A 17,748-nucleotide genomic window follows, 5' to 3' on the forward strand; every position below is an offset into this window, starting at 1 on the left:
TTTATCCTGGATGGAAAATTTCTGGTGTTTGAAGGTGGGTAGAGGATGCCATTTCCTCCAGCAGACAGTCATATTTGGCTGGAAGGCAGCGATGGGAAATGGGCATGTTCTTTGGGCAAACTGGCTTGCTTGGCACAACTCCTGGGTTAAAACAGCTTGTTGTTAGTAAGACACAGTCTAGCCACATCACAGATGTCCTTGTCTAACTCCACATTTCCAACTACACAATCGAAAGTTAGCAACTCCCTTTAGTTATTTCCAATTTGGGGAATTTTGATATCTTCTTGTTAATTACCCAATATCTTCCTGGAAGGAAACTGGAGGATGAAGTTATTGCACAGAGACTTACTACATACAGAAAAGGATCATGGAGTACAACAACAATAAAAACATTAAAGTATTGGAAGCATGCCTGGGAACTCGATGGATTTCTTCAGGGGAGACAAGAAGGCAGAGAAGATGCTGAAATATTTTAACATAGGGTTGACATTTAGAAATGGCTCCAGTAGTTCTTAGGATCCAATGAAAAGAAATTAATGTAAAGTTTAGGATAGAATTAAGAAAGACCATCCTAGAGATGAGTTCTATTAAACACTCATTTTCAAAACCCTGCTCAGTAGTACTTCTTGGGAAAGACTTTTCTCACTATCTTCTCATATCCCTTTCTCTTTGCCTGGGTAACTCCAACTCTCCTTCTGGCCAGATGCTACTTCCTCAGGGACACTTCCCTGATCCACAAACCTTTCACCCACTTCAACCAAGTCCAATTGAGTTCATCATTTGCTGTTCCATAGCACCTTGAAACTCTCTCTCATAGTACCTATTATGGTTCCAGTAATATATTTATTTATGTTAGTTTTATGTATGTTTTTCACATTTGCCTGTAAACTACATGAGGGTTGACATCATATCTGCTTTACTCATTGTTGTGTCTCTGGGGCCAAATGTAGTGCTTGGCACTTGGAGGTACTCAATACATTTGTTTAGTAAATGGATGACTGGACATATAAAATACTTAATAAGAGTTTTTTAACTAAGACAGTTTTCTTTTCAGACAGCATAAACAAACAAAAATCCAAATAATTCCACAAATCTCCTGGAAAGTTTTGGGGTTGTCTTTGCTTCTTTGGCTCATTATTTAGGGCTTTAATTCCAGAAATAGTTTTGGCCAAGACCTTTTCAGTTTATTCCTAAACCCTTAATTTCAAATTGCTTTTGGCCAAGGTAGTGCTCATTGGGTAGTGCCATTTTAAATATTTAAAACTTAAAGGTATCTACTGCTGTTATAAAGGTGGGATGACCAAGAACACCCTTGGAAAATTTTTCAGCATAGCCAATACCAGACTTCCAAGAAACTGTACAGACAGTTCTGAGGCCCTGGGACCTTATTCTAAGTACATAGCAGTGAAACTCCACACAGCACTACAATTCTTGGGCGATAAGAAGCACAATGAAATAGCCTCACTCTGCAATAATTTAACTTGCTTTTTCCTCTTAGCCTGCCAGCACTTTGAAGAGCAGGAAGCTGGGTTCATCAGAACTTGACTATCTGCAGCAGTGCTGAACTTGAATGTTGGAAGAGAAGGAAAGGATGCTGATTGGAATAACCATGTTGTGCTACAGTGAAATGTATTTTCATTGATATTTATATTTGACCTTTCATGTTTTTCATCTGTACAAAAATAGAGTTAAAATGATGACCTTTGAGGTTTTATATGTTGTTACTTAAGCAAAATTATTTTTTCCCCAAATGAATACAATGTCAAGCCTGGTGTAAAAAAAACAAAACAAAACAAAACAGATGAAAGTTGAGCAGCCCAGTGAGAGTGTATATGTGTATGTGGGTGTGTCTGAAATCTACTCTTGATTTCACCTCCACCATTCTCAAAAACTTTTTAGAAAATGAGAAATAACTCCTTGAAACACAGTTTGGAAAACACAACTCTGTCTTTAATTTCTAATTCAATATAGTTCTATTATATGGGTTGTGATTTAGGTCCACAATTATTTATATTACTATTTTTAAAGAAAAGTATTTCCATGTCTTAGTTAATGGGTCATTATTCAAAATAATATTGGATACAAGAAAATCTAAATGCAAATACAAGATTTAAAAAAACATTTTTGAGTGTGCCACCATGCAATTTAGTGAGAAGATGTTACTGTAAAGATTAGATGCTGATCACAAAAAATACAATGAACAAAACAGCATTTTAGGATACTGGTGTGTTCCAATCGTGATGAACACTCGTTTTTTAACTGGGCAGACACCGTGTTAATATGGCAAGTATTTCCTTGTGAACAAGACACATTTTATGCAAATATTGAAAAGTGTTTGCAAGGTCTTTGTTTAGGAACAATACTATGAAATTCCAAAACATATAAGATGTATGAAATTCAATATGCATCTTACTTTTACTTATAGCGAACTCTTAGCCTTGATGATAGAAGTGTAAATTGAACTAATTAATGAACTTGATCAGAGCCCTTCAGACTGTGGCTGTGATGAAACAACATGACTGGAGAGGATAATGCTGCCATGTAGGGAAAGGTGACAGGCACAGGGACTGATATTTGTGTGAGCCCAGACGGGATCTAACTTTTGGCAATTATTGTTAGGAAAATGTCTCTAATAGAAGATTCCAGTCCTGCAATTGCATAGAACTCTTTTAAGAATCCACAGGTTACAGATCTACCCATTGCAATAGGGCCTCTATTCCTCTATTCTCTTTAAAAGGCTAAATTTGGCCACCCTCATTTCCCTTTTCTTAAATTTCATTTTAACCCATGTTTAAATTTTTTTTCCCAATATTGTGGAATGACATCACACTTCCTATTATTAGTTCAACATAGAGAGAAAGAGAAAATGCATTATTTGGATGCAATCCAAGGAGCTTTGGAGAGGATGTAGGGATAAACGATGAGAGACACATACATTTCTATGGCTCTTGATTCCCTTCCAAATGTACCTTTTTAAGGGAAGCACGATAACATTTACATTTTTTAATTTAATTTTTATGTGTAGGTAATATTCAAATGGTTCCCAAGCCAACCATGTATATATATGTGAAGAGACTTCCTCACATCACTATTCCCCAACTACCCAACTCTCCCCTAATGGGTCACCTTGTTCCTAGTTTCATGTATCACCTTCCAGAAATTTTTTAGGCATTCACAAACAAGTATAAATACGGACTCTTGTTTTAGGAAAACTAAGTTGAGGATTTTTAAGGTCTGTTCCAGGAATCTGGTAAGGATTTCTTCTCATATCCAAAGCTCACATACAAAATCCTTTTGGTATTTTATTGTAAATGGCATTACAAAGGACAGAGGACTTGGTGGAAGAGGGGTTCCTATAACTGCATGCTGAATAAGCATAATAAAATGTCAAATCCAGACTCTTGGATATACAATTTCCCTTTCTACCTCTGAAAATAAAAGGAGAGAGCTGGGAGGAGCAAAAGGAAAAAGAAACCAAATCAATACCTAGAAACAATTTACAGATGAAGTGTGGTTGTCTTTTTAAATCAACTGCTTTTTTGATTATTTCCTAAAGTCATTAAATAAAACATGGCCAGTGCCAGTGCAGTTCAGTGAGTTCAGACCAGATCCCTTGGTTTTGGCAAGTCACTCAGCTGGCCCTAGAAATGGGGCTGGATGGACCAGAGATGAAAGAATTACAGCGTTTCCTGCCTGTTGATGACTCTGTCTGGGAGCATGCCTGGAGTGAGTAAGTGTAGGAGATGAGGTGGTGCTCACTTGGAGGCAGGGCTGGATGTGCATGTGGAAGGGGAGCTGTGCTTTCGTGTTACTTTGGGATGCTGTGATTCTGCTAGGTGTCCTAGCTCATTCTCTCACAACATTTTTCTTATTGTAACCTCCCTCTCCTCTCTCAGGATCCTAAAGTTACCACTGAGGCTGAAAAGACAGGTGCTTTGTATCAGCGTTGAAAACCCATCCTAAACAAGGTTTTTGTCCCTCAATCCCATGTTTTGAGTTATCACAAAAATTTGAAACTCTAACTCCCACTTACATTGAGATTTAACTTTTAGAAATTCTTCCTAATTAGTCAGATAAAAATGTAACTCCTAGTAGGATCATCCTCAAACCTCACTGCATACATCAAACATTGGCAATTGCCATTAATAACAAGTTGTAGGAGGATTCCATGGCAGGTACAGTGCTTTGGCCTAAGTAAGCACTCCAAAAAGGTCTGTAAAATGAATACCAGTCAGCCCCAAATGCTCAGCAACCATTGATCATCTTTCTACCACATTTTGTAAAAGCTGTAACATTTGCTTTTTTCCCTATAAACTTATTATCAAGACAGTCTTTTAAATATGGGCAAGAAAGTCAATTTAGATTCAGGAGAGCACTTTCGTTTTTAATTTCATTATTCTAGAAGTGAGAGCTAAGTGAATAGATGGACTTGAATCAGACAGATCTGTAATGAATCGTGTCCATCCACCCAAAAAATACTTAGTATTAAGTTCTCTATATGCAGAGACTAAGCAGGATATTCCTATATGAACCAATGTCAACAAAACAGCTTCAATCCTTGTCCTCATGAAACTAACCATTTAGGGGAAGAGAAAGTAAATAAAATAATCACAGATTATGGCAATCTTTATGAAATAAAGGAAGCTGAATTAGAAGTTAATTGAGAATGTGGAGATGTTATAGATACGGTAGATAGAGAAGCCATCTTTGAGAAAGGCATTTAAGCTGAGACCCAAAGGATGAGCAGAAGTCAGCCGCACAGAGAGTGCAGAATGCATTCCAGGCACAGGCATCCCCATGTGCAAAGACTTTGAGGCAGGAAAGGGCCTGGTGTATCCAAGGAACTGAAAGATATGTGAGAATTTGAATTTCAGCTCTGACTTCAACAGCTGGGGAAGATAAAATAAGCTACTCAATCTTTTGAGCCTTCACTTTTTTATATTTAAAAATAAGATTATGTTGCATACTTCATGGGGATGTTGAGAAAACATAACGGCTATTTAGTGAGATAACACGTAGCTTACTTGAATCACTTCACACCTACACAAAGGTCCCTGAGACTCCAATTGGCCCTTACCACCCAGTGTGCTTGACCTCCTAATCATTTCGTGTAGACTTGGGAATCAACCGTTTCTGGTATTTCCACACTCAACAAGAGGAAAGAATAGGCACAGATTCTATTTGTTCACCTTAGAAACTTCAGAAAGCAAAACAAGAGAGAGAGAGAGAGAGAGAGAGAGAGAGAGAGAGAGAGAAATGAAAGCATTTTCTTTTTTTAAATGTGCTTCATCATTTGTAGAATAAATTTTGAAGGTCATGTAGGATTTTGTTTTTACATCTGGGAAGGGTTGAGGTTTGGGCCTAGGTGTTCAGGAAATGGAATAAAGAGAGCTGAAATAATGGTCATTGTGTACCCATATGTAACAGACACAGTGCTTGGCAAGTTATGTATTTTATCTCATTTAATCTTCCCAAGGATCCTGCAAGGTAGGTCTTTTTAGCCTTGTCTTAAAAATGACACAAATGAAGCTCAGAGGGAAATGCACATTTCACTCAGTCCCTGTCTTTTCTTGTGGAATTTAATATGGAATTGGAGAATTCTTTGATAATGATGAGAGTCTTCACACAGAGGCAAACAGTGGGCAAAAGTAGGTTTACAGTTTTTATGGAAAATAATACAATTAATAAATGATTATACAAGAATAAACTCTGTTTCACATATTCACAACTGTAAACAACCTACTTGTATACTGTTGATATATTTCTTTAGAATAGTTTATTTTTTGGCAGTACCACACTATCACTAATTGATTAATAATTAATTAAAATTAATAATGACAATAATGCCATTATCATGAATTTATCTTAACAAGCATTGACTGAATGCCTCACTAATGTCTTAGGTATTATAATGGGTAGTGCACAGCTTGTTTTGGAGAATGGGAAACACTGACAGTCCATTGCAGCTAGGGTGTGCAGTGGTGCAGAGTGGTTAGTAGGGTTGAGGTGATGCCATGGTAGAGTTGTTGATCCTGTTCTATAGAAAATAGGCACCTGATCAGAGAAGCCTTTTAAAAAGACTGCTCACATAGATATTTTTAGACAAGGCTTTGTAAGCACCAGTTTATCCTATCAGATGCCATGGTAATAGCCCTCCTCAAAGATTATGCTCCCTCTTTCTTTTTAGGAACAGTGGATGGTGCCATGGACCTGATCTTGATCAATTCCCTACCTCTTGTGTCTGACGCTGAAACATCCCTCACCTGCATTGCCACTGGATGGCGCCCCCAGGAGCCCCTTACCATAGGAAGAGACTTTGAAGCCTTAATGAACCAGCACCAGGATCCACTGGAAGTTACTCAAGATGTGACCAGAGAATGGGCTAAAAAAGTCATTTGGAAGAGAGAAAAGGCTAGTAAAATCAATGGTGCTTACTTCTGTGAAGGGCGAGTTCGAGGAGAAATGGTAAAGATACGTACCATGAAGATGCGCCAACAAGGTAACATGCCCCTGAGGATGGGCTAGTGAGGTCCACTGAGAGACACACACACACACACACACACACACACACCTTTTGTCTTGGCAGCTGCTCATGGAGACTGGGCATGAGCTGAAAGACCTTGTCTACCTCTTTTGTAAGCAAAGATGTCTCCAGTACACCAAGAGTTAGTGATGAAAGAGACCATCCAGTCAAACTCCCTCACTTTCAAGCCCATGCACTAGACACAGTGCCTAGTTCATAAGATTAAATGAAATACATGTTCTACTAAGGGATCCATAGCCCTTATGGAAGTAAGAACATGTTACATGTATGTAATATAAAGGTCACAGTAAAGAAGACAACTCTACATTGCCAAACTGTTGGTTATTTTGAGCTTTCTCATTGATTTTTAAAATTTGATTCTTTACTTTTTTGACTTTCCCTAAGTATTCTTAACAGAAGCTAATGTCTTCAGTGGAAAAATAAAAAATAAAAAATTAAAGTAGAATAAAAAATAAAATACAAATTAAAAAATGTAGTAGAAATAAAAAATTAAAAAGAGAATATCTATCAATAATTCAACCTAATTGGTTATTGACATGTCAGTTACCTTCTGTCACAAGAATGCTGTGTGGCCCATGACCACAGACCACAGAGTAATGCAAAAATAAGCATTTATTGCTAGTGAGCCCATGTAGCTGAGTTGATTAGGTGGCTCTCCGATATTGACTGGATTTTCTCATATGTATGGATATTGGCTGGCTATCACCTCATTGGACTGTCCTTGGCTGGGCTAGCTTGACTCTGTTCCATGTGCATATTAGCCTTTAGCAGGCTAACCTAGGTATTGTCTCATGGAGATAGCAAAAGTGCACGAGAACAAGTGGAAACACATGAGGCTTCTTGAAACATAGTCTCAGTGTTATTCCCTCTCACTTTGCCCTCATTCTGTTGCCCAAAGCAAGTCAAATAGATGAACCTAAATCAGAATGGGAAGCTACTACTCATTTAAATGGCAAAGAGTTATGGATGGGATACTCTTCATCCCAAAGAGGGATGAAGAACTGTGGCCTTTTTGCAGGCTACCATTCTTGGAAAGAGACCAGGATTTAATTTTGAACGTCAAGTACACAGGCCCAGCTCACAGAACACCAGAACCTTGAAGGAGGATGTTGAGGGCCTTCTGCAAGGGAGAGTGTTACTCCTTGCTACTGCCTCACAAGGCAGTGATATGATGGAGCTTTATTCTTCAAATACGAGTAGGCCCTAAGCTAAATCTCAGGGCAGTCCACCAAACCGGTGACAGTTTGGAGTAGATGGTGCTGCAGACATTCTTTAATGATTCTGTTCTGCCCTAAGGACCCCAGACCTGGACAGGCAGGTAGACTTCTGCATTTCTAACAAGAGCCCAGGTGATAAGGTGCTTCAGGGAGAGATGACCCTTTGAATAGCAAGGGTTTAGTAGGACCCTAACTGTGGTCCACCTGAAATTGCTTTGAATTTGCTAATAGTGGTAATTAAAAGATTTGAAGGCAGAAAGCTCATTTTAAGGTCAAAAGTGATAAAGTCACTATTCATTACAAATGGAGGAAAAGATTTCTTAGCAAAACTGTAATGTTCCCCTTTAAATGACACCAGGGTGAGTGGGAAAAGTGCACAACAGACATTCCCAGGAATGCAGTTCTCCGGTGAGGGAAGAGGGGTTGAACAAAGGGATGTGAGGTGTGCCAAAGCTATCATGCCTGAAAAGTCACTTCTATTATGTTTTACATGTGTCATTTGTATAAAGAGTTATGTCTTTCTGCTGATATTTCCACATTCTGAATGGAGATAATCTGAGATCTGTGCCCTAATGGTTTCACAGGAATGAAATGTGAAGTGCCACTGTGCCCTTTCTGGGATGTCCTGGGATTGTCCTTGACAATGTATAAATAAGAACCTGTAGAGCATGTTAAACCAGAACAATGGGAGTCAGAAACCAATTGTAGTGATCCCTCCAAACTGAGTGTTCAGGTCAGCACAGATAAAGGATAGAGTAAATTCAGTTAAGTGAGGCAACAGCAGGCTTGGATAGTGAGAAACAGGTGAGAGAAGATGGCTTTTGGATTCATCTTCACCTGAATTTTAATTATTTCTCCACTACTTACTAGCTGTGTGGGCTTAGGCAAGGTATTTAACCTCTGTAGGTTTCATTTTTTATTATCTGTGAAATAGGTATAATAATACCTCTAAAATTGTCTTAAGTTTTAAATAAGGTAGTATATGCAAGAAGCCAGTTCTAATAAGTGCATTTAAAGTAAAATACGGCACTGGCTGGTGTAGCTCAGTGGATTGAGTGCTGGCCTGTGAACGAAAGGGTTGCTGGTTCGATTCCTAGTCAGGGCACATGCCTGGGTTGCAGACTAGGTCCCCAGTAGGGGGTACAACTACACAATGTGAGAGGCAACTACACACTGATGTTTCTCTCCCTCTTCCCCTCTCTATAAAATTAAATAAATAAAATCTTAATCATTTAAAACACTTTATTAAAAAAATAAATAAAATAGATATAATTTACACAATAGATGTTTCCTAAAAAGCTTGTGTAAAGTGAGACACTGCAGAATAAGTTACATAATAATAACAATAGCAGTTTGTAAATGGCGGGAATGGGATTTGATGCCAAGCAATCTGATTTCTCACCACTACACTGCCCTTTTTATACCATTTGCAGTGTTAACCTCCCTCTCTTATTCTGAGCACTTGTTTTATAAAGTACAACAATTCCAACTGGAACCCTACAAAGCAAGCCAGGACAGAGTGTAGAGGTATGTTAGTAGAAGTCAGCCATATGTGGTTTGAGCCCAGCTCTGCAACTGAATGATCTGCCTCAGGGAAATTACTTGATTAAAATCATAGTTTCCTCATTTGAAAAAATATGTAAGGGTAGAGACTGAACCACATGCATTTGAGAATTAAGTCAGATCACTAACATTATCTGGCTCACAGTAAATGTTCAATAATTATCATTTTTATAATGTCTTAGAATAAGCAATTATTTAGTGATACTATTAATTTTCCTACTCAATTGTGGAAAATTTTAATATCTATTAACATAATTGTGAAGGTTTATACAAAATAGAAAAATAGGTAGCACTTTCCTATATTTTAATAATAACATCTCAGGCTGTTGAACTGGTTCTTTTTCTTTTGTTGACCATCTAATGGCTGAAATATGGTGTGAGGAAAGTGATATCCTTTACAGTAAATCAGGAAAACCTCCAAAATTCTTTGTGACACTATTAAGTCCCTGGTAAAACATCATGGGAACCAAGAAGTGCCTGCCCAGGGGCACGGCAGGATAGCATAAACATCAATATAGTCCTGCTTGCTGCTGACTCGTGCATCTGGGGAGGAAGTGGAAAATCCATTTGAGATGTGCCAAAACACAGCTTAAATTGGCTCTCATGCTCCAAACGGCCAACCTGTTTTTATCAATGGCATCATCCAAAACAGTCCAAAGCAGTTTATTCAAACCATACTGCTGATTTCATTTGGGAGTAGGGAAGTAGAAATGAAATCTGAGACATTTTTACATCCAAAGATCTATGTCAGAGTGTTCCATTGGAAGAAACATAGGCGATTTTTCTAACTATTTTCATTTGAGAAATAGCTTTACTTTAAGAATCTCAAAACTTTCACAGAAGTTGAGAGGGGTGAGCAAGCCATTTTTATCTAAATAACACAAATGAATATGTTAAAAGCATAAAGAAAATAGAGAAATATGAAATCAAGTTCATTTATTTATTATTTCATTACACAGGTATTCTTAAGCTTCTGTTGGCAGAAGCAATGCTGTTCACACTTCCTGAGCACTTATTGTGTGCCCTAACTTCATATACATTACCAAATGCATATCTGATGAGGACTACTATGACCCCATAGTAGTAGATGAGACTTATAGCTTAGGTAAAAACTTAGGTATATTTGCACACCTGGTTTCCATTTGTTGGACCTGGTATGATTAACACTGGCCTGATCCCAGAGGCCAGGCCCTACCCACCACTTTGTGCTGCCCTTCAACGAACCTGCCCTCCCAGCATGCTAGGTCTAGTATGGGAGGTACCTTAGGAGTGGCACTGTAATGGGGAAGTGCAGCTATGACGGCATGTAACCAGGATTCCAGGGGTTGTGTAAGGCCCCTGGAAAAGGTAACATCCAGAAGACTGATGAATGAGTAGGAGTTGCTGAGATGTGGGGAAAAAGAAGGAGTAGAAGAGAAAGGAGGAACTTCATAACTTAGACGTGAATGAACATGTGGTCTGTTTGAAGAACCCATGTAGTTCAGAATGCTGGAATTGAGAGCTAAGGACGCAGGCCTGCAGTGTGATGAGTCTGGAGAGCTGGTGTTGCGGAACAGGTGTGGACCTCTTGAGTTTGTGTCTTAACTTTCACATTTATTCAATGTTAGGAGGCCTTGAGTAAGGAAATTAGTTACCTTACTTCTATCTCCCACATCAGTAAACAGTGGATATCCTGTTTTCACAGGACTTCTGTGAAATTTTACAAAATAATAGTGGACATAAATGTACCTTATAAATCTCATTACTCCTAGTCCTTAACTATCATTAAAGGAGACAACTGGAATTTTTCTCAATTATTTTTCATCCACAAGGAACATTTTTGTTTATAACTTTTATTAAAAGTTGTAATGACAACTTTCAACAATAGTTGAAAGAGTTGTTATAAAAGTTGTAACAATAGTTGTAATAAAAGTTGTAACAATAGTTACAATAGTTGTAATTACATCTATTTTCTCCTCCAGTTTTTAGGGATAAATGAATTATATTTTTAGTGAGGTTTTGTGAGTTCGTTAGCTCATCTCAGTGATCCTGAACAACTCACCTTCTAATCTAGGCCTCAGCAACCTCAAAAGGAGGTGATGGGAATTTAAGCATTCAGAGGACTAATTCTATATAACCTGTGAAAAGTCTCTGGAGCCAAATTACCTGGTTCCAATCCTGGCTCTCCCATGAACTTTCTGTGTGGTCTTGGACAGGTTATAAACCTCTCTGTACCTTACTTTCCTCATTTGTAAAATTAGGATAATTATAGTACAACTTCACAGAGATATTATGAAAATTAAATATATGTAAATTCCTTAGAACTATGCCTGATACTAGTAGGCACTATCGAAAGGTGATTATTGTTTTCATGATGCAGTCAAGACAAATGACATTAATCTATGTGTACCATGTCAAAGCTGGGCTCCTGTGTCATTAGGAAGCTCCAAGTGCAACACTCAGCAAAGAACAAGCAACCTAGAAACATTAACATAGGAGGTAGCAGGCTAGACAGCAGTGGGAACTGTGGTATGACTGCTCCTACCTAAGAAAACAGGGAGCTTAAACAAAGGGCACAGTCTGAAATAATAAAGAGCCACAGAGTGGGGTAAAAGAAAAGTACAGCGGAGTTGAGCGTGGGGGCGGGGATCTTGGTTGCTTTTCAGATACAATGTTGAGTGAGCAGTCCCATGGTTAGCTAAGCAATCTTCACACAAAGGGGCAGAAAATACAAACAAACCCCATAGAAAGGAACAACAGCATGAAATAGAAAAAAGATATCACAGAAGCCTAGGAGCATGTTAGAGAGAACAAAAGCTACACACATGAGGATTGCTTTAAAAAAAAAAGAAGAAGCACTTTGTCAGTGTGAGAGGGAGCCCACCAAAGTTTTCACCCCCAGTCCCCTGCCTGCGTTCCTGACATAGTTGGTTTATTTCAGTCCTGTTGAGAAAGCTGCCACTCAGGCCGTGCTACAAATGTCTGCACAGCAGTGCTGCTGTTCGTTTACACTTGGGAAGGATACTGACCTCTTCTAAGCACCTACAGGCTTGGCATACATCATTTAATATTTCTGACATTTAAAAGTAAATATTTTTACTTCCAACTATCCGATGAGGAAACTGTGATGTTCAAAGGCTAAGTAACTTGCTCAAATAGGCACAGTGCATGGTAGAGGGCAGTCTCAAACCCAGGACTCTTATCCCAGGGCTCACAGTGCCCTTTGGTCCACACCATTCTCCCTCTGGGTTTGTCCTTGTCACCATCTGCACCAAGACATTTATAAGGGAGTCCTAGCAGGGTACCATGCCGGGGTCAGCAGTCACAGAGGAAAGCAAGCAGACAAACCTAAAGCCTGGATCCTGAGCATGGTTCAGAGGCATCTCCAGCCCTCACAGGGTAGCTCTCTAAGCACTTGCTTCTTCTCAAGCCACCCAATCTAAAAGCCAGTCCACAGGGAGTCAGACGTTAGGGTACAAAGTATTTTGACATTGATTTTTAATTTAGGTGCATTCTAGTCAGAGAAATTGTTCTGTGGGACATTTATTCTTCATTATTTATAGAGCTGTGCTTTGTGGCTTAATAGCAAGGCAATATACTTCAAAATAACATGTATTCAGATAGCTATGGACAGGGGTCCATGAATATCCAACAGATCTTTAATTGTGTTATTCAAATCCATATTTGTCCTTACTAATTTTGGACTGTTGGATTAATCAGTTCTTAAACGTTTCTGTAATGCTCGTGGATTTGTCACTCTCTGTTTAATTCTGTCAGTTTTTGTTTCGTGGGTTTTGAAGCTCTGTTGTTAGGTGCTATACAAGTTCAGGATAATTTAATCTACCTGGTGGATTGTTTCTTTTTCTCATCATGTGAAGACCACCTTTATCCCTAAAATTTTGCTTTAACTTCAGAAAAGATTTTTCTTCTGATATAAATGTTGCAATATCAACTTCTTTTAGTTAATTGTTCAGTATATATTTTTCTATCTCTTTATTCTCAATCTTACGAGGTCTGTCTGGAAAAAGTCCAACCATTGATAATATAATGAGAACAGTCTGTGCAACCTGAGTTGAGAACATCAGTGTAACTTGACAGCCAAGGACAGTGGACTGGAATGCACAAGCATGAACAATGATGACCTCACTGTACTCTTCAGTGGGGGTGGTAGACACCATTGATTGAGCATGTGTACTGTGTGGCTGTCACATTGGAAATGACAGTGCGTAGAGCAATGAATCTGCATCAAATTTTGCATTAAGCTTGAACATTCCTCCACAGAAACTATTTGGATAATTTAGAAAGAAGGTCACAGCTGTGGGTGACTGGTGATTGGCAGCTTCGTCACAACAACATGACTGCTCATGCACGATGTCTTGTGCAGAGTTTTCTGTGAAACATCAAATCACCCAGGTGACTCCGCTCTCAAACAGCCCAGATTTGGCGCCCCATGGCCTCTGGATTTTCCCAAAACTAAAATCACCTTTGAAAGGGAAGAGGTTTTGGGCTGTTGATGAGATTCAGGAAAATATGACAAGGTAGTTAATGGCGATTGGGAGAACTGTGTGAGGTCCTGCTTTGAAGGGGACTGAGGCATTATTGTCCTATGTACAATGTTTTTTTGTATCTTGGTATCGTCATAAATAAATGTCTCTATTTTTCATATTGTGTGGCTGGATACTTTCTGGACAGACCTCATATATGTCATTGTGCTTAATGTATAGTTCATGAAAAGAGCACATATATTTACATGTTTATATATTTAATTTACTCTGAGAATCCCTGGCTTTTAACATATATTTGTCATGACTTCTACCATCTTACTCTGTCTTTTCTGTATGCCATGATTTTTCTTTGTGTTTTTTTCTCCTTTTATGTCTTCTGGTTTCTTCCATTCTTCCCTTCCTTCATATTTAGGAAAGTTATATATTCTGTTTCTCTTCTTTTAGTGATCATCCTTACATTTTTTATGTTGGCTTAACTTCAATGTCAATTATACCTCAATGAAGATGGCATTTTAAAAATTAGCTTAATTTGAAACCTAGAGTTAATCCCCCTTATTCTTGTAGTTGTGGCTCTCTGCCAAATACGGTATAAGTTAAATGAATTTAGGAACTATTGTAGCTGGGAGAATGTTAGATGATTTTGTTCACACATCTTGTCCCCCAAAACAAGGAACTCAGGCAACGGTTTGTTCCAAGCTTAAAGCAGAGATAGAAGTTTCCAAAATGATTTTATAAGGCAAATATACAATAAAGTTGCCTTTACAACTTTCAGTTTCATCTCAGTACTTCAGTCTCATGACTATGTCAGCTCATAGATAGATAGCTATAGGATGAAAGGCAAGATACTAGACCCCGTCTTTGCCTTATTCTTCAATACTTCAATATTTACAGTATTAATAATAAGTGCAGCATTGTATCGGTTCTACTTAAGCAATGCTTGGGGCATTCTAAAGCAATGGGAATTATGTGGAGCAGCAGCAACCCAAAAGGACCAAAGGAAAAGCCATTTGGCAAATATCTGGCCAATCATATTCTACTCAGCTTTGAGGAAACTCTCTAGATATTGGCAAAGGATGGCAGATTCATAGTGAATATAGTTTATAGTTAATATCAGGTATTAGTTTGGTAATAGGTATTAACAAAGTCTTCTCCTCCCTCCTACTTGCACAGGAAAAAATGTACATATATATATTGTGTGCATATATTTACATTTTTATAGAGGAAATAACCCTTCCTTTCATCAGATTCTTTAAAAAAAAATAACCTTAAGAAGGGTTAAAACCCATTAGCTACAACTGCTTTTAATATCATCAAAACCAGGTGACTCCTGTTCAGGGCCAGCCCTCACTGTCTAAAGTTCAAGGTTCAATTGCTCCTGGAGAAAATGTGACCTCATTTTCTCATTTGTTTTCTCTCTCTCTTAAAAGCTTCCTTCTTACCAGCTACGTTAACTATGACTGTGGACAGGGGAGATAATGTGAATATATCTTTCAAAAAGGTGTTGATTAAAGAAGAAGATGCAGTGATTTACAAAAATGGTGAGTTGGTGTTTGGTGTGAGGTATCAGATAGCACAAAACATTTTAGGTCATTATATTATTGCAGTCTTAGGAGCAGATGCTTGAAGTAAAGCCACTATGGTACAAGCTAATCATATTATGTGATAGAAGCTCTCTTTGGCAATGTGTTTGGCAACTTATGTAAATTAAAGTAGAGATTCATATACATATATGAATGTACAATATGACTTATAAATATACAATAAACCCCACTGTGGTGTGATAAGTGGGGTTCCAAATTCTGCCATATAAAATGTTTGGTTGTTTGATTGCAAAGTTAAGAAAATGACCAGAGTGAAAAGCCAACTGCCGATCATTCTCAGGGTCTTAACTGTGCAATCCAAATCTGTCTCCATCCAACTACAGTTTGGCACCACTTGATGGCAGTTTGCCGATTCTGCTAAAATATTGCTGGGGACTATTCTGAGTTCTGTGGGTAGCAGAACTGAGTAGCAATTCTAGGTATCTTCTGGTTAATTGACTGGTTGGCAGGGTTATTTCCCACCCGGATTTGCCTGTTCACTTCTCCCTGCAGAAGATAAGAACTTTAGTCTACCCCCATCTTCATTTGTTTGGCAGTAGATCCCATAGACTAACAGCCTATCTGCTCTATCACCATGCCTTTCTTGACCATTGGAGAGCAATGAGCAGCTCAGCCTTTTCATTCTTCTGCTACATTTAGTATGCTAGAGCGTGTTTTCTGTTGGGTCATGGAAGGCTGATCAAGTAGAGGAGGCAGGCAAGGAAAAGGGTGTTTGAGTATTATCCATCATTCCCTACTCTTCTCCTTCACCAGGTTCCTTCATCCATTCGGTGCCCCGGCACGAAGTACCTGATATTTTAGAAGTGCATCTGCCTCATGCTCAGCCCCAGGATGCTGGAGTGTACTCGGCCAGGTACATAGGAGGAAACCTCTTCACCTCGGCCTTCACCAGGCTGATTGTCCGGAGTAAGTGACTGAGAGGCTGCCATCTGTGATGGTGTAGTCATTAGGATTTTTAGTTGCAAGTAACAAACTGATTCTGGCTACTTAAGCAAAAGCCAGGAGCTCGTTGGAAGTGTATAAAGGACTCTTAGAAAATTGATGGAAAAGCCGACAGGTAACTTTTCAGAAAACATAGGCTCCAAGGATGATCTGGGGCTCAGCACTGGTGGGGAAGAATGGGCTTTCTCTCTAGGATGCTACCTACCATTTCCCTAACTTAGCTTCAGTGATATGTCTTTTACTTCCACATTTTGACTTCCCATGACAGAGAATAAAACTGGTCTAACTAACATGTCAGATGTCTATTCAACTAGACCAACAAGCTCTAGACAAGGGTGGAGCTACATACTGTGGTGCAGGCACTAGGACCTCATACTTGAATAACAGCACCATTCCCACACAAAGGGGAAATCACAGTGAGCTGGGCAGTCTCCCTGATAGGTGTCCTACAGGGGCATGAAGGGGGTCTTCTGGATTGGTCTAATACCTTGTTAAACAATACGTCTCCTATAAATCCCACACTGTCCAGATCATGTAACTCTCAAGTGTGGGTTCTATTTTCAGGTTTGAAAAATGCAAGAGTTAGAACTACTGGAAACTACCTCCATCCCATTATAGCTATCAAAATGGGAAGTAATCATCACCAGTAATTTTTACAAGAAACTGATCTGTAGAAAACAAAAGTATTGCCCTGAGTTTTCCCTAGCCATGTGAGGTATCCATGATATTAAATATTCAGGCTTCAGGCCTAAGTACTTGGGATGCTTTGTCATTCCCTAATGATTGGGATCTCTAACTCATGAAGAATATTTATTTTGCTTTGCATTATATTCACTTATTCATTCATTTGTTCATCGAGCAAATATGTGTTGATTCTAACTGTGTCAAACATTGTGTTGTGTTAAGAATACAAGAATAATAAAATGAGCCACTGTCTCTTGGATAATTCCCAATTAAAGCATATATATAATATATATAAATTTATAAATATAAATATAAATAAATAAACAAATCTCTCTCTATATAAACAGGTATTTCAATATGACTATGGAAGTATGAAAAGTGTGGGTCATCTAGTTTGCACAGGTGATATCCCCTTTTACTCCACTACACTCGGAAAGTCTACACAGCAAGGGCATAATTCATATTCATTTCTTAGATGGTTTCTCTCCAGTCAGATATAGGACATGTACCACAATGCTCAGGGTCGTGCGGTGGATGGGCAGGTTTTCCAGAAATATCAGATGTTGATATATGGTCAAAAGTTTAAAGCTTTAAAAATTGACAGCATAGACTGGAATTTAAAATTTGCCTGAACTTTTAAGATAAAGCAAAAGACTAAGTACGTTTTGATCTTCAAGTTGTCTCTTTCTCAGATTGAGAAGAGCACATGTTTA

General features: G+C 38.5%; 1 protein-coding gene across 3 annotated transcripts in view; it reads left to right on the forward strand.

Moving 5' to 3' along the window:
- Positions 1-17,748, forward strand: part of TEK (TEK receptor tyrosine kinase) — a 112,650-nt gene that overhangs the window by 42,047 nt on the left and 52,855 nt on the right. For all 3 annotated transcript variants that reach the window (XM_045193719.3, XM_045193718.3, XM_045193716.3), the window contains exons 2-4: positions 6,188-6,499; positions 15,236-15,346; positions 16,163-16,315. In XM_045193719.3, the coding sequence (XP_045049654.2) occupies positions 6,205-6,499; positions 15,236-15,346; positions 16,163-16,315 (559 nt within the window). In that variant the 5' untranslated portion in view covers positions 6,188-6,204. The remainder of the gene's footprint in view (positions 1-6,187; positions 6,500-15,235; positions 15,347-16,162; positions 16,316-17,748) is intronic.

The sequence above is a fragment of the Desmodus rotundus genome, chromosome 1 (genome assembly GCF_022682495.2).
Source record: "Desmodus rotundus isolate HL8 chromosome 1, HLdesRot8A.1, whole genome shotgun sequence".
Lineage (NCBI taxonomy): Eukaryota > Metazoa > Chordata > Mammalia > Chiroptera > Phyllostomidae > Desmodus > Desmodus rotundus.